The 23,300-nt window shown below is 38.9% G+C and overlaps 1 protein-coding gene across 1 annotated transcript; it reads left to right on the top strand.

Annotated features, from left to right (window-relative positions):
- The first annotated feature begins 17 nt into the window (after positions 1 to 17).
- Positions 18 to 16,253, top strand: UTP15 (UTP15 small subunit processome component). The gene is made up of 13 exons (XM_053588820.1): positions 18 to 182; positions 1,825 to 1,996; positions 4,487 to 4,579; positions 4,670 to 4,854; positions 6,226 to 6,404; positions 7,373 to 7,498; positions 9,094 to 9,229; positions 11,638 to 11,722; positions 12,847 to 12,996; positions 13,815 to 13,916; positions 14,089 to 14,222; positions 14,390 to 14,448; positions 15,928 to 16,253. The coding sequence occupies exons 2-13, from the start codon at positions 1,907 to 1,909 to the stop codon at positions 16,143 to 16,145; spliced, it is 1,557 nt and encodes a 518-aa protein (XP_053444795.1). The 5' UTR covers positions 18 to 182; positions 1,825 to 1,906; the 3' UTR covers positions 16,146 to 16,253.
- Positions 16,254 to 23,300: the final 7,047 nt, after the last annotated feature.

The raw sequence follows: 23,300 nt of genomic DNA, 5'->3' as shown, positions 1-23,300 counted from the left end.
GGAGTACGCGCTGTTTGCGTCATCTTCGCGCGACCTTCCGTTCGCCGTGTGTGGTCTTCTGCTTCAGGGTCCGCGTGATTTTGCGCAGGGTATCCAGAACCGTCCGGGTTTGGAAGCTGGCGGAGTCGAATTAATTGTCAGTGGAGCCGGGGTGTCTCGCGGACCGTTGGGGCCCAGCGAAGGTAGGTGACGGCGGCGTGCATTGAGGGTCGCTCCAGGTTTCTTGTCTCTGGCATGCTCTTCTGGGGCTTCCCAGCTCCGTTAAATTCTTTAACCGGCCTCTTAGGTTCTCTTCAGTTTAGCTTTGACCTAGATTTTCCTCCTGTATGATCACGGTCTCTCCCATCCACCGTTATTAGTTCTCAAAGTAATCAGCACCTTTCCAAGGCAGTGGGCAGATTTCCAATATCTGCCTTTGCTCGTAAGATTTTCTGAGGGGTGAAGAGAACATAATAAAATTTAGAAGGATTTAGGAATTAAACCAGGCCTTGTTAACTGATTTGGCTTTTAGGAGTGAGGAAGAAGGACATGTCAAGTTGAGTCTAGATTAATAGCTGGTGCCAATCACGAGTCAAAAGGGAGAACATTAGGAGCGAGCGCACATACCATGTCTGTTTCATTCACTGTTGCATCCCCAGTGCCTAAAATAGTTCCTTGAACGTTGGAAGGTACTTAAATGAACAGAAAGAATGTTCTCCCTTCAATCATTGACTGCTGTGTTTCATCAAAAAAGCCTTTAAAAACGGCACACCCGCTCCCACTTTTTTTTTTTTGAGACCGAGTCTTGCTCTGTCGTTCTAGCTAGAGAGCAGTGACTGGAACATACATAGCTCACTGCAACCTCAGACTCTTGGGCTTGAGCGATCCTTCTGCCCCAGCCTTCCTCAGCCTCCCCAGTAGCTGGGACTGCAGGGACACACCAGCACACCTGACTCATCTTTTACTATTTTGCAGGGGAGAGGGTGTCTCACTATGTTTCCCAGGCTATCCTTGAACTCTTAGCCTCAAGAATTTCCCTCCCCCTCTGCCTCCCAAAGTGTTGAGATTACAGGGATAAGCCACAGTACCTGGCAGGCATACTTGTTTATAGTGGTGCCAGGAATCATTCACTTGATAACATTGAATCTCTTTTGCTATCACATAGTTCTGGAAAGGTGTTTTGGCGTAATTATGTGTTATTTAAAAGCTTTATTTTTATCCTATTCTGTCACTTCAATTTAAAATTTAATTTCAGAATTGCTTTATTACATTTTTTCTATTTATATTTTTTGCATTTAATCCAATTTTGAGCTTCAATATTAGAAAATTACTCTGAAGTTTTAAAATTAACTTTAAGCTTCCACATTGGAATAATAGGTTTGTTTTTCTTTTTTTATTGGCATTTTTTAGGCTGTCAGGAAGTGAAATACCTAAGCTGTGTTCTTAAATGTCGCTTTAAACTTAGTTTCAGGAAACTTTTGTATTTGTAGTTTTATGTTGATATTTTTTGTTGTCAAGAATGAATACTAAACCAGTGTGCTTATTTTTTGGTTTGGCTCCTGGAAGGTTGAGCCAGATTTATTCCTAAGTGTTGTAAAATGACTGGTTAGGTTTGCGAACCAGGGTACAGGCTCTATATATACTGAGTAGATGGCACAGTTTGGTAGTTCTTATTTGTATTATTCCTGTTTCTTTTAGATTGTCTCTTTTGGATTGCAATTAAATAGCTTATTGGTCACTAGTCAATAAACTTCTACACAACCTTTTTACAAAAGGCAGAATGAAAATTACATGTACAAGTTTATATTTATGAATGATATGAATATAAAATATTTTCTTTTTCAGACTTAGGGCAGAATCACTGTAATTATTTCTATTATCATTCCAAATTATTGGTCCGTGGACAACAGTACAATTATATGAAATCATGTCTGGTTATAAGCCTGTAGCTATTCAGGCATATCCTATACTTGGAGAAAAAATCACCCAAGATACAATATACTGGAACAACTATAAGGTGAGTATGAGAGACAATGAAGAAGGAGGGTTTTGTGTTTATGCCAATTCTCCAGCACGTGTTATACTTTAGCTACTCTGACAAAGACCCCTTAACTAAAAAAATCTATCAGCAGCTTATTGTTTGGGTAGCTAATATGATACCAATTTTTTCTTGGAATTTTATGTAAAAATCCATATTGCCTAATCAGTTTAACTATACAAGTACTTAGCAGAATAGATAATCAGTCAATGCCAAATGAATTAAGTTTTGTAATCTCATATGCAAGAACATATTTTCTTGCCTTTTTTTTTTTTGAGGCAGGGTTTCGCTCTGTTGCCTAGGCTAGAGTGCAGTGGCATCATCAGTTGTAGTTCACTACAACCTCAACTTCTTTGCTCAAGTGATCCTTCTGCCTCACCCTCCAGAGTAGTGTGTACCACCATACCACTGCTGATTTTTCTATTTGTTGCTAAGGCTGGTCACCAACTTCTGGCCTCAAACAATCCTCCCACCTCAGCCTCCCAAAGTACTAGGATTCTAGGCATAAACTACTGTGCCTGGCCTTCTAGCCTTTCTTAATCTGTGGAAGAAGTGATGCGAAGTGGAAGAAGTGATGTGAAATGAGTTCTTCTATGCCATCTGAAAAGGCTTACAGATGGTTAAAAAAATAGAATTGAGTTACAAAATAGAAAAATGGACAAAGCTTGGGAAGTTTGTGGAAAAAGAACTATAAAATGGCCAATAAATATATTAAAAGAGCTAAGACAGTACTTCAGAACGTATTTTTCATCTGTTATGTTAACACAGATGAAAAATTTTGATCATCGTTACTTGAGGGAGGGAAGTTAGTAATACTTTTCTGGAGGGCTGTTTGACAATATTTATTTATTTATTTATTTATTTGAGACAGAGTCTGGCTCTCTTGCCCAAGCTAGAGTTCTATGGCCTCAGCTTAGCTCCCAGCAACTTCAAACTCCTGGGTTCAAGTAATCCTCCTGCCTCAGCCTCTTTAGTAGTTGGGACTATAGGCACACACCGTCATAGCTAGCTAATTTTCTGTTTATTTTGTTTTTCATTTTTCTATTTTTAATATAGAGGGGAGGTCTTGATTTTGTTCAGGTTGGTCTCAAATTGCTGACTTAAAGCAATCCTCCTGCTGTGGCTTCCCAGAGTGCTAGGATTACAGGTGTGAGGCATCACTCCTGACCTACCACAATTTGATTTTATTTGATTTTATTATTTTTTGTCATGATTTTTTTAGATACACATACTTTTTGACCTTATCTCTCACAACTTGGAAAGTACTCAGTGGACATAATCCCAAAAGTTTGCTAAGATACACATTTTGCTAAGATACATGTATAAAGATACTAGTTGAAGTTTTTTTTTTTTTTTTTTTTGTAGAGACAGAGTTTCACTTTATGGCCCTCAGTAGAGTGCCATGGCATCGCATAGCTCACAGCAACCTCCAACTCCTGGGCTTAAGCGATTCTCTTGCCTCAGCCTCCCAAGTAGCTGGGACTACAGGCGCCCGCCACAACACCCGGCTATTTTTTTGTTGTAGTTCTGCCGGGGCCGGGTTTGAACCCGCCACCCTCAGTATATGGGGCCGGCACCTTACCGACTGAGCCATAGGTGCCGCCCCAGAAGTTTTTTTTTTTTTTTTTTTTGAGACAGAGCCTCAAGCTGTCATCCTGAGTAGAGTGCAGTGGTATCACAGCTCACAGCAACCTCCAACACCTGGGCACAAGCGATTCTCCTGCCTCTGCTTCCCAAGTAGCTGGGATTACAGGCGCCTGCCACAACACCGGGCTAGTTTTTTGGTTGCAGCCATCATTGTTTGGCGGGCCAGGGCTGGATTCGAACCTGCCAGCTGAGGTGTATTGTGGCTGGCAACTTAGCCACTTGAGCCACAGGCACCGAGCCTGAAGTGTTATTTTTAATAGGAGAAATCTTGAAAAGCATATATTCATTAGTAATGAACTGGTATAGTAAATTATGGTATGTCCTTATAATGGATTGCTCATAGAAAAAGTGAGCTAAGTGGTATTATTAAGTGAAAAGCAAGGTGTGGAACAACTTGCATAGTATAATCATCTTTGTGTCATTTTAAAAATACATGGTTAAATGTATGCTGGTATAGGCACACCTCCCACCCCCTTTTTTTTCTGGCCGGAATTACAGTAAACTCAATGATTAAAGAGACAGTGGGGTGTATCTTTCTAACCATATGTTTATTTCAGTGGCAACAAGGATAGTCTAGATCAGTGGTTCTCAACCTTCCTAATGCCGCAGTGTATTTTCATTGTTAAAAAGGGGTCACGACCCACACGTTGAGACCTCTGGTCTAGATGATAAGATTTGAATGCTTTTTGCTTTCCTCATAATTCTGTTACATACAACCTAATGTTACTTAGAACAAAAATAAGTGGCCTTCAGAAATTACATAATGTTTAAATAGGTCTTACGTGTTGTAACTCTGTTAATACTCTGTTATTTTTCATTAAGACCCCTGTCCAGATTAAGGAGTTTGGTGCAGTGTCAAAAGTAGATTTTTCTCCTCAGCCTCCATATAATTATGCGGTCACAGCTTCCTCAAGGGTAAGTATAATATAACATTTTTAGTTATCTTTTGTATAGTTTACTACTGATTTGGAGTCATTTGTTGAAATACTGATTTTTATCTTGTAGATTCACATTTATGGTCGATATTCCCAAGAACCTATAAAAACCTTTTCTCGATTTAAAGACACAGCATACTGTGCCACATTTCGACAGGATGGTAAATTGCTTGTGGCTGGCAGTGAAGATGGTGGAGTTCAGCTTTTTGATATAAGTGGGAGGGCTCCCCTCAGGCAGTTTGAGGGCCATACAAAGTAAGAGACAGTTGGTTTTGTGTGTTCTTTTATTTTATTGTAAGCTCTATTCTTTCTCTGGGTTTTGGTTAAAAACTGGTCTCTATGACCAGTTCAATGAAGATTATGTATCTGTATGTAATATATTTCCTGGTTGTTCTAAGACAGAATGTTTAACTTTGGTTCCATGGTTCAGTTTCATGGGGCTCATATATTCCCTAGACTTGTGTATGACATAATAAGAAATATATGTTTATCTAGGGAGATAGTCTATAAATTTCATTAACTTCTCACTGGAGTCTGTGACCCAGTTGAGATTATGAATTACAAACCTAAAAGCAGCCTTACAGTACAGGCCTGTATTATCTTAAATGCTGTCATGGTGAAGTCACATTAGAAGGTTTTCTTTTCTTTGCTTTTCTTTTTTTCTTTGATGTGTAGTGTTTTGCCTCTTGATAAATTGAATAGCCATCACAATAGTATATTATAACTCTGTTTTCAGCATTGCCAGTGTCATTGCTGAAATTTGCCATCGATTTTAAATCTCAAGTGTTTCTTATTGTGTATTATCGAGATGGTCTTGGCCCATCAATGAAATGTTTAAAATATAACAGAAATTTGCTTAAAATGATGCTGCTTAACTGACAAGTCTTTTTTTTTTTGCTATTTTTGGCTGGGGCTGGGTTTGAACCCGCCACCTCTGGCATATAGGGCCGGCGCCCTATTCCTTTGAGCCACAGGAGCCGCCCAAGTCTCTTGTTTTTTAGAGAACTTTTTGAATTTTTTAAGATTAAAATGTCTTTGTCCCAGCATTTAGAAAAATTTACATTAGACAGCTAAGTAGAATTGTTAACATATTTGAAAATATAGGCCAGGCGTGGTGGCTCTTGCCTATAATCCTAGCACTCTGGAAGGCCACAGTGAGAGGGTTGTTTGAACTCAGGAGTTCCAGACTAGTCTGAGCAAGAGTAAGACCCTGTTTCTACTACAAATAGAAAAATTAGTTGGGCATTGTGGCAGGTACCTGTAAGCAGAGGGAGGAGGATCGCTCAAGACCAAGAGTTTGAGGTTGTTGTGGGTTAAGCTGACACCATGGCACTCTAGCCTGGACAACAGAGTCTCAAAATATAATGTATATTAGAAAAAAATTTTTTAAGCCATTGTCTAATATTTTTATTAACTTCATAGTGTATGGATTTTTACATTTTTTAATTATCTTGGGGGCAAGCACATGTTTTAAAGGTTTCTTTCCTCATTATTTCCCTGTATAAAAATACTTCCTGAAACTGAGTTGCTTTTTTTGTCATCTGGAAAAAAGGAGGATTACATGTTGGAAATTGCCAGAAAAATAATTTTTTTCTTGTTTTTTAATACTGATCTTTGATCTTTCAGAGCAGTTCATACAGTAGATTTTACGGCTGACAAATACCATGTGGTCTCTGGGGCTGATGACTACACAGTTAAATTATGGGATATTCCCAACTCCAAAGAAATTTTAACATTTAAAGAACATTCTGATTATGTGAGGTGTGGATGTGCTAGCAAACTTAACTCGGATCTCTTTATAACAGGTTGGTAAACTCTTTTCCTTCCTGAAGTAAATAATCTCACTGGGATATACTTTACTGTGTTGCTATGGGACTGTTGAGATAGAAGGGTTTAAAACTTTTTCATAGGCTGGGTGTGGTGTCTGATGCCTGTAATCCTAGCAGGCTGAGTCAGGGGGACTGCTTGAGCTCAGGAGTTAAAGACCAGCCTGAGCAAGAGTGAGACCCTGTCTCTACTAAAAAGTATAACTAGCTGGGTGTTGTGTTGGCTGCCTGTCGTCCCAGCTACTTGGGAGGCTGAGGCAAGAGGCTCTCTGGAGTCCAAGAGTTTGAGGTTGCTATGAGCTATGATACCACGTCACCTACCCAGGGTGACAGAGACTCTGTCTCAAGAAAAAAACCCAAACTTTTTCATAAAGGAATATATTCCTGATTCATTCTTCATTTGTTTTCTTTTGTCCTTTTCGTGGTTGTTCTTGTCTCTCAAATGTGTTTGGAAACAGTAGGCTGCTCAAGTCTCCTGGTTTTCAGAGAGCCTCCAGCAACCAAGAAACAAAGACAGTTGCAGGTTAGCCTTTGTGGATGCCTTTAGCAAGATTGCCAGGTGATTCTGCAGTGACAGTAGTCTGAAGACAGGAGTAGTTTAAGATCAGAGCAAGTTAGATTCTGTGTAGTACTGTGAAGTGCTTCTTCAGAAGCAATCAGTGTGGGCAGCGCCTGTGGCTCAAAGGAGTAGGGCGCCGGCCCCATATGCTAGAGGTGGCGGGTTCAAACCCAGCCCTGGCCAAAAACTGGAAAAAAAAAAAAAAAAGAAACAATCAGTGATAGAGGGTTTGAAGTACTGTGTCTTCATGAATGTATGCCTTTGTCCTTTTAACATTCCATCTAAGTTTTTTTCCCTTTTAAAATTTATGTCCGGATAAACACATACATGTATAGTTTTTATTGTTTTAAACAGTAAAATTTACATAATGTAAAAATTGAAATCTTAGGATCATATGATCATACTGTGAAGATGTTTGATGCACGAACAAATAAGAGTGTTCTCTCTGTTGAGCATGGGCAGCCAGTGGAGAGTGTCCTGCTTTTCCCCTCTGGAGGTCTGCTGGTGTCCGCAGGTATTTCTTTTAAAAATAGCTTTTGCCAATATTGTTGGTCTTCAGATTATTTAATATCAATCCTTATTTATAATTTATCAATGTATGCTTGAATTGCATATGTAAGTTTTTGCTCAGCCTGTTGATAAGTGGGACAGGCAAGCAGTAGTCATTTATTGTGTGACTAACATGAGGCAGACACTGTGCAGTTACATTATCTCAAAAGCCCTAGACATTACAAGGCATAGTTTTCCCCTATTTTACAACTAAATATGTAATAAAACTTCTAAGTAATTTTTCCAAAGCAAAGTGATTTGTAGCAGATAAGAAATCACAGCACTTGAGAGCCTACATTATGTATTTAACCCTGTGACCGTTGACCCCAGAAATCTAGGTCACACTTGTGATATGTGGCAGCTTTTGAAAACAGGTGCTTTTAGATGTAGAATCAAGCTTATTTCTTTTTATGCAACTGTTTTGGTTGAAAAATGTTCTTACCCAGAAAGTAGTTAATAATGCCAGAAGAGATAATGTGGTGTCAGAAGGGCCAAGTTAAAACTGAGGGCTTTTTTGTCTTGTTGAGCATATTGTTTTCATAGTTACAATGAAAGAAGTAAATTGGCTTTTTTCATTTGTCAATAAAGCAAAAATGAATGTATTGACATTAGATGAATGTGTAGGCATACATACATAGTATGTATACTGGGCAGCATTTATGCAGATGCGTGTGGCTCCCCCACCTCCCGCTTTTTTTTTTTTTAACTTCTCTAATTCAGGGAGAAATTATCTCCAGTAACCTAGTTGGTTTAAAAATAAGTTGATAATGTTGTCAGATTTATCTACTTTTCTTGTTGTTATTTTGAGAAATGGAAAGTTGAGCAAGGAGAATGGAAACCTATATGCTAATCTCCACTGTGTCACTAGCTATTTGTGTGACCTTGGGCAAACCCATCAGAGCCCTGGAACTTGAAAATGAGAGGTTGGACTAGATCAGTAGTTTCAAACTGTGAACCCTCTTGTGAGGTGCCACATGCCTATGGGGTGGTGGGACTGTGAGTTGGGTTCCAGTCATTCCCCCATTAAAATAGATAAGTACTTCAATCTGCTCTCCTACCACTTTTTCTGTTTTCTATATTAGACTTTTGCTTTATAGCAGTGGTTCTCAATCTTCCTAATGCTGCGCCCCTTTAATACAGTTCCTGTGGGTCGCGACCCACAGGTTGAGAACTACAGCTTTATACAAATTTTGTTGAAAATCTACATTATTCACTTCCATGGTTATACAGAATTTCTTTAAATAGTGATTATATTATAATTTTCTTAAAATGAATTCTGTTTCAATTATACTTTTTATTTTTCCAGGCAGTTCCTATACTTCACAAATATGAAATTATTTAATTGTTGTAACAATTCTGTGAGGTAGGAACTGTTGTTATTAATCACATCTAGTAAGTGGCAGACCCAGGACTTAAACCAGGTGGTCTGGCTCCAGAATCCCTCAGCAACCTCTGTGCTATGTGCCATGTCCACTGAAGAATGCTTTTCAGATCTTTAACATTTTGACTGTATGGGCAGAATAGCAAACTAATGATTGTTGTGCTTATTTCTTTTTATAGGAGGTCGTTATGTTAAAGTCTGGGACATGTTAAAAGGAGGACAGTTGCTAGTGTCTTTGAAAAATCATCACAAAACTGTAACGTGTTTATGTCTAAGCAGCTCTGGACAGAGGTTACTTTCTGGCTCACTGGATAGGTTGGCATTTTAATTTTCTTTGTTAATTATTGTTAGTATACAGGTGTTTACCACTAGAGGAAATTTGAGCAGTGTATGTGATAAGTATTCTGATATGATTTCTGTGAAAAAAAGTTTATAAATTTGAAAATAATTTTGACTTTTTATTTACACATAGCTACTTATTTTCTTTCTTGATGCAATTTGTTTTAACTTTAAGCAATATTTGAACCATAGCCTTTAAATGTTATTTTGTAAACCATCTTTTAAAACCATTATTGTACATTCATATACTTTGAAATTTTCATAATGAATAAACTTACATATTCTAGTTTATATTCATTAAAATGTAAGGTTTCACATGGACATTTCTACAACATTAATGTGGTCCAAATAATACTGTTTTGAGCAGATATTTAATAGTCCCTTAGTTAATGTTCAGATGTGAACATTATGTAATTTTAAATATTCAGTAGCCACGTTTAAAAAAAGTTTTTTAAATTAGATAAAATTTCAGCTCGGCGCCCATGGCACAGTGGTTACGGCGATAGACACGGCCAGCTAATCAACAATGACAACTGCAAAAAAAAATAGTCAGGCCTTGTGGCGGGCACCTGTAGTCCTAGCTACTTGGGAGACTGAGGCAAGAGAATTGCTTAAGCCCAAGAGTTTGAGGTTGCTGTGAGCTGTGATGTCACTGCACTCTACTGAGGGTGACATAGTGAGACTCTGTCTCAAAAAAAAAAAAACATTAGATAAAATTTAATGGTGTATCTTATTAAGTCCAATATCTAATGTAAAAATAAAAAATATATAGCCTCTATAAAATATAATTTTGTAATCAGTGTAAAAATTATTGCAATATAGAAATAAGCATCTAAATATAAGCACTATCATAAACATACAATAATAAATTTTATAACAATCACTGTCTCAGTTTTAAAATTTAAATTTAAAATAAATAAAAATTCAGTTTTTTATTTTCACTAGCCGCATTTTTAATGGTCAGTAGCCCCACTAGAACTATGGTACGGTTTTAGAATTTACTTTTCATCTGTTGGTCATTTTATTTCCATATTTCTGTTTTTCTGTTGTTATAGAAAGTCTTGAGTTTTCACTACATTTATTAAAAAATGTACAGTTATCCCTTGGTATCTGTGGGAGATTGGTTGTGAGTGCTCAGGGCACTTTTATAAAATGGCATGGCAGTTGCATTTCATCTATGCATGCTCTCCTGTGTATTCTAAATCATCTGCAGGTTACTTACAATACCTAATACAATGTAAATGCTTTGTAAGTCATTGTTACACAGTACTGCTTTTTAAATTTATAATTTTTTTTTTTTTTGAGACGGAGTCTCACTATGTCGCCTTTACTAGAGTGCTGTGGTGTCACAGCTCACAGCAACCCCCAGCTCTTGGGCTTAAGCGATTCTCTTGCCTCAGCCTCCCAAGTAGCTGGGACTACAGGCACCCACCACAACGCCCGGCTATTTTTTTTTTGTTGTTGCAGTTGTCATTGTTGATTTTAGCTGGCCCAGGGTTGGGCTCGAACATGACAGCCTTGGTGTATGTGGCTGGCACCCTACCCACCTGGCTATGGACGCCTCCCTAAATTTATAATTTTTTTATTGTGTTTTTTTTTTTTTTTTTGGTTTTTGGCCAGGGCTAGGTTTGAACCCGCCACCTCCGGCATATGGGACCAGCGTCCTACTCCTTGAGCCACAGGTGCCACCCCTTTATTGTTAATTTTTATTTATTTATTGTGGATATTTTCAAACTATGTTTGATTGAATCTGAAAACGTGGAACCTCCAATACAGAGAGTTGGCTATATTATGAAAGCTAGAAAATATTTTTGATACAAAGATATTAGTTACATAATTATATGACAAGTTCTTTAATATAGTGTCAAAAGGCAATTTGGGACTTGAATTTAGAGACTTGGTGTAAACTGGCTCTTCAGAGTGATTTTTATTCCCCAGAAAATTTTTGACAATACCTGGAGAAATACTTCAGGTCCTGGTGCTAATTGCCACACAGGGACAGAGGCAAAGGAGGCTGCTGAGCACCCTGCCATGCACAGAGCAGCCCCTACAACGATGATGATGATCATCCGAAATGGCAATTAGGCTGAGGTTGAGAAACCCTGCTCTCTCGACTTCAAATGTTGTTTCACTAATACTTTTTCTTGGCTCCCAAGTTTTATCTTCAGGTCTTTTTTAAGTCTTTGTATAAACATTATGATTAGTGCTGATATAAAGTTCAATTTTTAAGGGATTCGGTGAGAAATTAGTTTGTAATTAACATTACTAAACACTGTTCTTCACTGTTGCAAAAATTGTAACATTCTTAGTTTTCAAAAAATAGAAAATGTGCATTTTATGCTCATTTCTGAGGTGATTTATGACAAACTTTTCTTTTTTGTTAGGAAAGTGAAAGTATATAGCACAGCTTCCTACAAAGTAGTCCACAGTTTTGATTATGCAGCTTCAATTTTGAGCCTTGCCCTTGCAGTAAGTACTTTTACCTCTTTTTAAAGCCATCACTAGCCCTTTCTGTTAAGTGGATTTGAATAAGTCTTCTCACCACATTAGATATTTGATTTAAGAACATTGTTAGACAGTTAACATGAGCTCATCCTAGAAAAAGTGCTACATACCTCATTGCTGAGCATCAGTGTTAGGGTCACCTTCGAAGTGTTCCCTTTGGGAAGCTATGCCAATGACTAGTTTACCCTTGAAAGCATTTTGGAACTCTTTTTGGAATGGTCATCAGAGCTGTTACCATGTGGGATCTGAGAATTAAGTTGGCGAACTCATCCTAGAAAAAGTGCTTTGAAGGGTAGACTGGATGTTGCCATTGTTACCTAGCTTCCCAAGGGGAGTACTTCAAAGGTGACTGTAGTGATATTCTGCAGTGAGGAAGGTAGCACTTTTTAAAAAATGAGTTTGAGTACTGAATTGTCCAACCTGTATATGACTTGTCCAAGTAACTTAGGATGAGTTCAAATTTAGGTCCTGCTCATTGCATGGCTTCAAACTATACTGTGCTAGAGGCATTGTTAGCACTGAGGACAGGACCTGGGAAGTAGATAAGTCTCTCTTCAACTCATATAACTCAAGAGTACTATAATTCTATAGAAAGGTAAGTTGGCTCTCCTAGCAGAAAAAAGGTGGAGGAAAAGAGTACAACCATATGAAATATCTTTTTCTTTGTTGCCTACTCTTTCTGAAATGAACATTGTCAAGTTTCATGAGGAGATACATTTGGGTAGGAAGGCATTTAAATATATAGAACTCTGAATTGGGAGAGGAAAAGCTTATTAAAAATGGCTTTTGGGGGCAAGATTATAGAAAGTCATGCCCCTATGTGATGCTTAATGCTGTTAACTATGTATTATTATACAAATTTTGCATGATATTTTACAAGTATACATTCTGTCAATGTATTATTAACCGATGGGGAGAAGTGATTTTGTTTTGTTTTGCATAGATCATTGTTAGGTGGAGTATCTGTGTCTGAATAGAACTATTGGTAAATGTATGGATAGGTGGTAAACACGTTAAGTTTTTTGAGGTAAAAGTAATATCAATTATGAGTTAGAAATAGATTAACTTACTTTTCTAATTGTTATTAGCATGAAGATGAAACAATAGTTGTTGGGATGACCAATGGAATAGTGAGTGTTAAACATCGAAAATCTGAAGTGAAGAAGGATTCTCTTTCCAGGAGAAGAAGGCCTGCATATCGAACCTTTATTAAAGGGAAAAATTACATGAAGCAGCGGGTATTTGTGCATTTTTGATTATTTGTTTAAAAGGTGAAATCTGTTGGAGTAGCCAACTTTGTTCCTGTACTTTACTGAAAAGCAAATTATGTGACATTTAATTGTATTTTGCTTTTTTTTTTTTATTGTTGGTGATTCATTGAGAAACCAGGTTACACTTGATTGCATTTGTTAGGTGAAGTCCCTCTTAGAATTCAATTTTGATATGAGGACAATTAATGACCTAGTACACAGTGGGGGAAGGGGAGAATAGAGAGAGAAGGAGGTGGAGTGGGGTCTCGGTCCCTATTTTTTTTTTTTTTTTTTTAAACATCAGAAGTATCTCTAGATTGCTAGATTGGGAAGATTAGTGATGAGCAATCGGGAACCAGGGCTACTTCATTTAGTACTCTAAATTATAACATAATGTTATGTTCTGTGTATTTCATCTCATTCAAAATAATGTCTTTCACATACTATCTGATTTGATCTGCTAAGTAACCCTGAAAAGTAGTAGTGTTCCCATTTGGGATTTGAGAAAATTGAGATACAAAGAAATTATGATTGATGCAGGATTTCATTACTGGAATTTGGAATTTCTGAGATCTCAATATCTCCAATTTTGTTTTCTTTCTTTTCCTACTACATCACACCGCCTGGCATGTAAACAGAATTGAAATGAATAATTTTTGCCCAGAATTGAGGTGATTGTATGTGTTGTAGGGTAAAATTATAAGAGTAAGAACAGTTCAAGGGTACTACTTCATCATGAGTAATTGATTCTGTGTCTTTGTACAGAGAATGATTTTTTCCCTCTATACATTTATTTTTCAATACAGGATGACATTTTGATCAACAGGCCAACAAAGAAATACCTAGAATTATATGACAGAGATCTGAAACATTTTCGGATTTCTAAGGCCCTCGACAGAGTCCTTGAGGTGAGTGAGGAGCATTTTTAAAAGGTCATTTTATTACTTGCTTTACATATTACCATGACTTGGAACTGTGAAGGTAAAAACCTATTCATTTTGGTAATTTAGTGCCAAACAGTGATTTTTTTTCTTTCTTCTGCTGCTTTGTCTGCTTGTGTTGACTCAAAAATTTTTCTAGCCCACTTGTACAATAAAGACACCTGAGGTTACAGTTTCCATAATAAAAGAGCTGAATCGACGAGGAGTCCTTGCCAATGCCCTTGCAGGTCGGGATGAAAAGGAAATCAGCCACGTTCTTAATTTTTTGATAAGGTATGTATGATGTGTGTGAAGCACTTGTATTTTGGGTTTGAAATTCGTTATTGTGTCCAAATAAGAGACATTTTGTTTGACCTTTAGAGAACTGGTGGAGCAATTTAATTCTGTTTTAATTTTTAAAAAGTTTGCAAGTTTTATTACATAGGATTTTTACTTTGTAGGAATCTTTCTCAGCCGAGATTTGCCCCTGTTTTGATCAATGCTGCTGAAATAATTATTGGTAAGTAGTTGTTAAAACTTGAAAATCCTAACATGCTTACGCAAGTAGAAATGTCAAATAATAGAATCAGATTTGGAGATCGAGTAGACCAAAGTATCTTTTTGTTTGTTTTGAGACAGGGTCTCTATTGCTGGGGTTAGAGTGTAGTGGGGGTCATCATAGGTCACTACAGTGTCAAACTCCTGGGCTCAAGAGATCCTCTTGCCTCTGCCTCCCAAAGTAGCTGGGACTACAGGTGCATACCACCATGCCTAGCTAATTTTTCTATTTTTTTGCAGAGACAGGGTGTGGCTTGTGCTCAGGGTAGTATCAAACTTCTGGCCTCAAGTGATCCTCCTGCTTCTGTCTCCCGGAGTGCTAGGATTATTGGCTTGAGCCACCAGGCCCAAATATCTTGTTTTTATCAACTCTCCAGTAAGAATTTTCAGGGAGAAAACAAACAGCTACAATAAATCAATACAGTTTAAAATGTAGTTAAATGTTTACTGGTATGAGTTTGAATTGATGGACCTAGGCTTATTATCATTAAACATTTTTTGGCTTGGTGCCTGTGGCTCAAGCGGCTAAGGCTCCAGCACATACACCCTTGCTGGTGGGTCCGAATCCAGCCCCGGCCCTCCAAACAACAATGATGGCTGCAACAACAACAATAACAAAAAATAGCTGGGCGTTGTGGCAGGCACCTGTGATCCCAGCTACTTGGGAGGCGGAGGCAGGAGAAGCGCTTAAGCCCAAGAGTTGGAGGTTGCTGTGAGCTGTGATGCCATGGCACTCTACTCAGGGTGACAGCTTGAGGCTCTGTCTCAAAAAAAAAATTTTTTTTTTTTTTTTGTGGTTTTTTGGCCAGGGCTGGGTTTGAACCCGCCACCTCCGGCATATGGGACCAGCACCCTACTCCTTGAGCCACAGGCGCCGCCCTCAAAAAAAAATTTTTTTTCTTATCTCTAAGGATGTAACTTTTTTTTTTAAGGAAAATGAAAATAAGTCAGGCCCTCTACCCTGTACTTTCTGTAATTATTTCTTTTTGAAATAAATTCCCTCAGAGGGGTTGTTACACTTATATAAATCATAACGTAAAATAAAAATGGATTTTAAAAATGTTTTTATATTTAATTTTTTACTATTTTCTTTTTTTAGAGATAGGGTCTTGCTCTGTCACCAAGGCCTAATCATAGCTCACTATAACCTTGAATTCCTGGGCTCGAGCAATCCTCCAGCCTCAGTCAACCTCCTAAGTAGCTGAAACAACAGGTGCACACCATCACGCCTGGCTAATTTAAAAAATATTTTATTTTATTGCTCAGGCTAGTATTGAACTCCTGCCTCAAGCAGTCCTCCCACAACCTCCCAAAGTGCTGGGATTATAGGTGTGAGCCTCCAAGCCCAGCTGATATTTAATATTTTATACTTTTTTACATTATTGCTTTTCACTTACTATATAGAAAGATGTTTCTAGTTAACGTGTTTCTCTCTTTTTAGATATATATCTTCCTGTGATTGGTCAGTCCCCTGTAGTGGATAAAAAGTTTTTGGTACTTCAAGGACTTGTAGAAAAAGAGATTGATTACCAAAGAGAACTACTAGAAACCTTGGGGATGATGGATATGCTTTTTGCTACCATGAGAAGGAAAGAAAGCACTTCTGTGTTGGAACATACATCTGATGGATTTCTAGAGAGCAAGAAGATGGAATCATAGTGCTTGCTTATAGGACATACAAGAATTTCTAACTTGGAATAGATCTGACTTTATTAACTATTGGAAAAAGAATCCTTTTGATACATTTAAAAACAATTTATAGAAGCAGTTCTATGGAAGAGACTGAAATAATTATGACTGGAAAATAAGTACTTGTTTTAAGACATGGTTTTCCATGTAATATTTTGAATTATTTTATGGCATCTTCAGCTAGAAGATCTCACTTGTCTACCTTGGATGAGTTAATGTTAATTTTATACAGCAAGTTCTGTATCAACATTTGGGTGGGCACTCAAGAGTTCAAATATGAAATCTCTCAGGAGAGGGTTTCAACTGAGAATCCTGCCAAAGGAACAGAGCCTTGTTTTTCTTTGCTTCTATCCTGGAAAACAACAACAAAAAACTCTTTGTTCACTGTGATCAGTGCCTTTGGGACTTCCAGGCCCTTGCTTAGCTTGGCTCCCTTCTCATTGATACCGTCCCTTGTCTTAGATCACACCTTCTGCTTCCACTAGTAATAGAACTATGACTTTTCCAGTGTGGCAAATCAGTAGTCTGCTCTGAGTAGTTGACACTAGCTCTAGCTACACGTGTGTTCAGAGTGTGCTAAGGCAGATTTGATCCCTGGGAATTGTGCTCTCTATCCCCCAGGTTCCTTTTATTACTTTAATCTTGACTACAGATAGACCATATTGGATCACCTTTTTTTTTTGCCCCTTCAACGTGCAGCCTTTCTATGACATTTTTACCTTTTCTAGATCAGGGGAATGATAAAATTTGTCATTTTTCTTATAATAAATAGCCTTTCAGTGTACTGTGTTTGGAGGTTATCGTGTAACTACCTTACTCTCTGAAAACTGTTTATTTGCATTTAGATTTTTTTCTCTATTTTCCACAGTCATCTTGTGTTTTCAGAAACCCATACCAGAGCAGTTTGCTTTGAAAAATAGTATAAATCACATTTTTTTATGAAAAGATTTTTATTTTCTTTTTGGCTTTCTGAGATGTATCTATTCTTGATGGATTATGGATAGCTAGTGATTGCTAGCTAGTACCCTGATTTCACAATTGCTACCTCTCCACCTTCCCCCAGTCTCACCCCAACTTTAGGGAATAATCTGCTGGGAAAAATGTTTTTAGCTAGAAGAACCCTTCAAGCAGTGGTTCTCAACCTTCCTAATGCCTCCTAAGGCCGTGACCCTTTAATACAGTTCCTCATGTTGTGGTGACCTCCAACCATAAAATTATTTTCGTTGTTACTTCATAACTGTAATTTTGCTACTGTTATGAATCATAATGTAAATATCTGATATGCAGGATGTATTTTCATTGTTACAAAGGGGTTGCAACCCACAGGTTGAGAACTGCTGCGTTAGAGGAATATTTTGTAGTGGGAATCTTTTCTTACAATTTCAATTCTGTAAATTCAGTTTTTTGTTTTTTGTTTGAGACAGGTTCTCACTCTTGTTTCCTGTGATGGAGTACAGTGGAGTGATGATAGCTCACTGTAGTCTTGAACTTCTGGTTTCAAGTGATCCTTCTGCCTCAGCCTCCTGAGTGGCTGGGACTATAGGCATAAGATGACCACCCCTAGCTAATTTTTATATATATATATATTTTTTTGTAGAAACAGGGTCTCAAGTGATTTTTTCACCTCGGCCTCCCAAAATGCTAGGATTATAGGTTTGAGCCACTGCACCCAGCCCCCAGATTGTCTTTTAAAGTGGAAAAAAGTGGGATACTGAATATGTTCTCTAGTAAGGGTATATGTTCAAAAATATGGTCTAATTTCCCTTTCATGAATTGAGTTAAGCAATCATACAGCCCAATAGCTTATAAGAAACCAGAAGTTTGCATCCCAAAGTAATCAGGTTATTAGTCAAGATCAGAAGCTGTGTTTTCGGGTTGAGATGGGTTAATTTATTTAAATAAAATTTCCATTTCAAAGCTTTTTTTAGAAAGTTAATTTCATAAGTATTCTGATAATTTGCAAAGTAGTATGAACAAGTTGAAATTTTACCTAAATCTATAGTTGCCATCAATTTTGTAACATGACAAGGGTTGTCCCATGATATTTTGCTTGGTTCTCACCACAACCATGCAAGGGTGATGGTATTCTTACTTAAGATTGAATTAACTGAAATAGTTAATTTCACTTTTTTTTATCTTTTTGAGGCAGAGTCTCACTCTGTTGCCCAGGTTAGAATGCCTTAATGTCATGGCTCACAGCAACCTCAAACTTCTGGGTTCAAGTGATCCTCCTGTCTCAACCCCGTGACTAGCTAGGACTACAAGATTCCACCACAATGCCTGGCCAATTTTCCATTTTTAGTGGAGATGAGGGTCTCATTCTTGCCCAGGCTGGTCTTGAACTCCTGAGCTGAAGTGATCCCTCTCATCTCGGCCTCTCAGAATGCTAGGATTATAGGTGTAATTCACTCTTGAAGTCTCCCAAGTTTAAGTTTCTCATCATCCCAGCATTGTGAGCCCGTTTGCCTCCTGGGCCCTAGGCTACTAATCTTTTCTTTAACAAAACTTCACTGAGTGCTGCAGTTCTCAAATGAAACATGATGATTACAATTTTCAAAAAGATCCCCTTGGTCATTAATACTCCTGTGTTAAGTTCAGGAGTAGTTTTTATATTCATTTTGTGGTATTGCTATTTTAAGTATTTAAGCATAATGGGCATAGTACAGTATGTGACATCAGCCTTAAAATTCTAATAAAAAAAAAATACCTGACAGATTTTTAGACTTGTGACTTTGGTCGAAAGGTATTACTAAGCCTGCAAAAATATTGAAATGTTGCAGAGAACTTGGAAGGTCACTATATATGTATTTATTTTATTCGTAAGAGTTAAGCACTTGGGAAGGTTTTGTTTGTTGGGTTAAGCATTTGAAGTGCTGTTTGAAAGAGAATTAAATCTAAGCTGGGTAAGTAAGGAAATGAGGTCACAAGGGAGCAAGGACAGTGATAGCAGCTGAATCGGTGGTTGGTCAGTCTGTGTAGCTGAAGGGTTGGTTCGAATGTTAGAGGTAGGAGCTGAAGACATGAAAGGTGTCAGCCAGACAACCAAGCATTATGACAGCAGTAGTGTGAGAGAGAGACAGCAAGTCCATGGGAGCTGGGCACTGGGACCCCCTCTGGGGCACACCAGCGGTGTCTGACGGGGCACTTAGCTCAGCTGCATTCAAGTCGTGAGTGGTACCTCCTAAGGGCTTTCTCGGGTCCTCTGTACCTGGGACCAGATATTTTCTAGCTGCTACTTGTGCTGTCCTATACAGTAGCCACTAGACACTGGTGACTTTTAGATTTAATTAAAATGCCACTTGCCACATTTTGAATGCTTAATAGCCACAATAGACAACATAGGTATAGAATATTTCCATCATAGCAGAAGTTTCTATCAGGTAGCCTTGGGCCCTTCCTCTCTGGTGGCCAAGTCTACTCCCTAGACTTGGTCTGAAGCATTTGCTTCATCCACCAAACCAGCGCCTGCCATGGTCCTTCCTGGCTGTAACCTGCCTGCTCCTTGAAGTTCCCTGGCCCTGCATGTTCCAGATCTGCCCTTGGATTTTCTTCTTCTCATTGATGCTTGCTCAGAAATGCTTTCCATGGCTTGATTGTTCCAGCCCTGCCGCTTGGCACCAGCTTTCCAGGTATTTTCTCCAGCAGCTCATGGGCCTTCAGGCTTGAGGAGAGGTCCCCTAGGACTCTCAGTCCATGCTCTGCCGCTGTGGCCAGGCTACAGGATTCATACCCATCTTGGCAGAGCCTCGGGTGATGTTCAGGCAGCATTTTTACCTTCATTTACACACATTGACATTCTTCTGTTTATTCATTTAACCAATATTTCTAGATTTCCGAGGTCTTTGGACTGTGATAACGTTAGTGCATGGGGCGGCGTTCTGGACTCTTTAAGGCAGTCTCACCCTATCACCCAGGCTAGAGTGGGCATCAACCTAGTTCACAGCAACCTCAAACTCGTGGGCTCAAGCGATCCTCCTGCCTCAGCCACCCACGGTGCTAGCTAGCATTATAGGTATGAGCTACCATGCCTGGCCCCTCTGGGCTCTTGAGGGTTCTCATGTTGAAGACAGCCAAACCCATCTCTATTACCCTCTCTTCCTTAAGTGGAAATACTTAGGGTCACATCCTCTCTGAATAGAGTACAGGCAGCTTCCCATGGAGATTGAGTCTGTCAACAAGATACAATGAAACAACAAAGAAGTTCTAGGCAAACTCAGGCCTTTGCTCACTTTCTGTTTTTCTCAGCCTCCTTGCTGATACCCGCTTACCACCATGGCTGCCATCCTCTCCTTTTAGGAGTACCTAATGGTTTCAGAATCCTCAAGCCCTTTTTTTTAGAGACAGAGTTTGGCTTTATTGCCCTTGGTAGGGTGCCAGCGTCACAGCTCACAGCAGCCTCCAACTCCTGGGCTTAGGCAATTCTCTTGCCTCAGCCTTTTTGAGTAGCTGGGACTACAGGCGCCCACTATGACTCCCGGCTATCTTTTTGTTGCAGTTTGGCTGGACCGGGGTCGGGTTTGAACCCGCCACCCTTGGTATATGGGGCCGGTGCCCCCTCAAGCCCTTTCTCCCTTCCCTATCTTTCACTAATCAAAAGAGGAAATCCTCAGAGTCACTTTCATTATTGTGTCTATGTTTTAGCACATTTGCAATTTAAGTGCTGTGACTAATGGTGGACTTTGCCTTGACAAGAACAGGTGAGGGAGTTGGGAGGTGGGAACAGGGCTTCTGCTTTTGAAACTCAACAATGTTTATTCAAAAGCCCAGCACTGAATACAACCTGTTTTTCTTTTCTTTCTTTCTTTCTTTTTTTTTTTTTTTTGCAGTTTTTGGCCAGGGCTGGGTTTGAACCCGCCACCTCCGGCATATGGGGCTGGCGCCCTACTCCGTTGAGCCACAGGCGCTGCCCTAAATGCAACCTGTTTTTGATAATTTCCTTTGTCTTGACAGGGAGAGAAGGTGGAAAGGAGTTTGGGATGAAAAGCTTGAGGCTTTTCCTAAGAGGGATCTTAAATTTAGGGGAGGCTGAATAGGGACCAGTGCAGTTGGGACTATGGAAGGACCATTCTCAGTGGCTTCTAGGGATGGGGGGAAGCAAATCCCAGAGGCTGAGGGAGCAAATCCACATGACATCCTTCTCCAGATATTCTGCACATCTTAAAGTGCACATGAATCCTAACCTCATTTGTGAACACACAGGGGCACACCACACAACCCTTGCTGCCCTGCATTTCATTTCCCCCCCACTTTTGTGTATTGGAGATTGCTTCACCTCAGCACAGATAGCTCTGCCTCATGCCTGCTTCCTGTATTACTTGTACAGCCGTGCCACAATCAATTTAACCAGCTCCCTATTCATTGCATGTAGGTAACTGCAGTCCTTTGAGTTAAAAGCAATGCTGCACTGAGCAAGTTCCAGACATATACACTAGGATAAACCAATATTGATTACTCTGATCCTGGAGAGTCTTTGTTTTCCTACTTCTAAATCTTAGCGTGGTAACGCCTCATCTCCGCAGCTCATCTTCATCTAAGGCAGCGGTTCTCAAACTGGGTTGTGACCCCTTTGGGGTTGAATGACCCTTTCACCGGGGTTGCCTAAGACCATCTTGCATATCAGATATTTACATTATGATTCATAACAGTAGCAAAATTACAGTTATGAAGTAGCAATGAAAATAATTTTATGGTTGGGGGGGTCACCACAACATGAGGAACTGTATTAAAGGGTTGTGGCATTAGGAAGGTTGAGAACCACTGATCTAAGGGATGTTGCCCACCCTGAAGATCTTTCTGTACATATAGAGTACTTAACGCTTTAAAGAGTGTCTGATAACTATAGGAAGCTGTTGTTGCCATTATTCTGATTCTGCACATGATGAGACTGAGGGGACACAGAATGTTTAGGTGACTTGCCCAAAATCACATAGTTGGTTAGTGGCAGATCTGAGATTTGAATTCAGGCCATCAGTTTCAAGAGTACATATTCTCAGTCATTATAGGAATAGCACATTATAGTCTATACACATGGAGTACACCCTTATTCACCTTTATGTCCTTGGCTTTATCCGTAATACATAGCTGGTACTTAGTAAATATGTACTGAATGAATGAATGAATGAATGAATTCTTATGGGCGGCGCCTGTGGCTCAAGGAGTAGGGCGCCGGTCCCATATGCCGGAGGTGGCGGGTTCAAACCTAGCCCCTGCTGAAAACCAAAAAAAAAAAAAAAAAAGATTTCTTATTGGATCCAGCTTGGCAATTAATATGAAAACAGCAATTTGGTTACTATGGACCCGATGAAATTGTTATATCATGTTTCCCTGAACTCAAATCTAAAATGATTCTGGAAGCTGCGTTTATTGCCCATTGAGAATTTTAATTTGGCGAAGTTGAAATTGTGCATTAGGACAACCTACCTCAATTTACCATTACCCCACAAGGTGGCAGTATTGCTTTGAAAACCGAAAAACCTGCTCTTTCCGCACCCTTCACCCTTTCCCTGAATTGAATTGGTATTTCCAGGGAGTGATAAGAGTTCTTTAAGAAAAAAAAAAAGATATTTAATTGTTGCTATATTGACAAAGTAAGTTCAGAAGTCAGCTGTAATTATTAATAAATACTAACCAGAAATATAGAAATAAAATCTAACCAAGGTTCTATATCCTTTTAAAAAATTTATTTGTACATTTTTATGGGATACACATGATGTTTTGTTACAACTATAGAATATTTGATGGTCAAGTCAGGGTAGTACATCATCTAAAGTATTTATTATTTCTACCACGTGTATGTTGGGACCATTTCAGGTCCTCTCTTCTAGCTGTTTTGAAATATACAATACATTGGGGTTTTGTTTTGTTTTGAAACAGAGTCTCACCCCATCACCCTGGTCAGAGTACCTGGAGTCATCACAGCTCACAACAACCTCAAACTCTTGGGCTCACGCAATTCTCTTGCCTCAGCCTCCCAAGTAGCTGGGACTTACAGGCGCACACCACCACGCCACGCCTGGATAGTTTTTCTTTCTTTCTTTCTTTTTTAAGTAAAGATGGGGTCATTCTCACTCTTGCTCAGATTGGACTTTTTTTTTTTTTTTTATTGAGACAGAGTTTCACTTTGCC

The sequence above is a fragment of the Nycticebus coucang genome, chromosome 1 (assembly GCF_027406575.1).
Source record: "Nycticebus coucang isolate mNycCou1 chromosome 1, mNycCou1.pri, whole genome shotgun sequence".
Taxonomy (NCBI): Eukaryota; Metazoa; Chordata; class Mammalia; order Primates; family Lorisidae; genus Nycticebus; species Nycticebus coucang.
Note: the sequence above shows the minus strand (reverse complement) of the source record. Positions and strands in the feature narration are given on the sequence as shown.

Excerpts from the sequence above, each read along its gene's own strand:
- UTP15 (XM_053588820.1), top strand. The coding sequence starts at position 1,907 with ATGTCTGGTTATAAGCCTGTAGCTATTCAGGCATATCCTATACTTGGA. Across the intron at positions 1,997-4,486 it reads TATACTGGAACAACTATAAG|ACCCCTGTCCAGATTAAGGA; the intron begins GTGAGTATGAGA and ends TTTTTCATTAAG. Across the intron at positions 14,223-14,389 it reads GTTCTTAATTTTTTGATAAG|GAATCTTTCTCAGCCGAGAT; the intron begins GTATGTATGATG and ends TTTACTTTGTAG.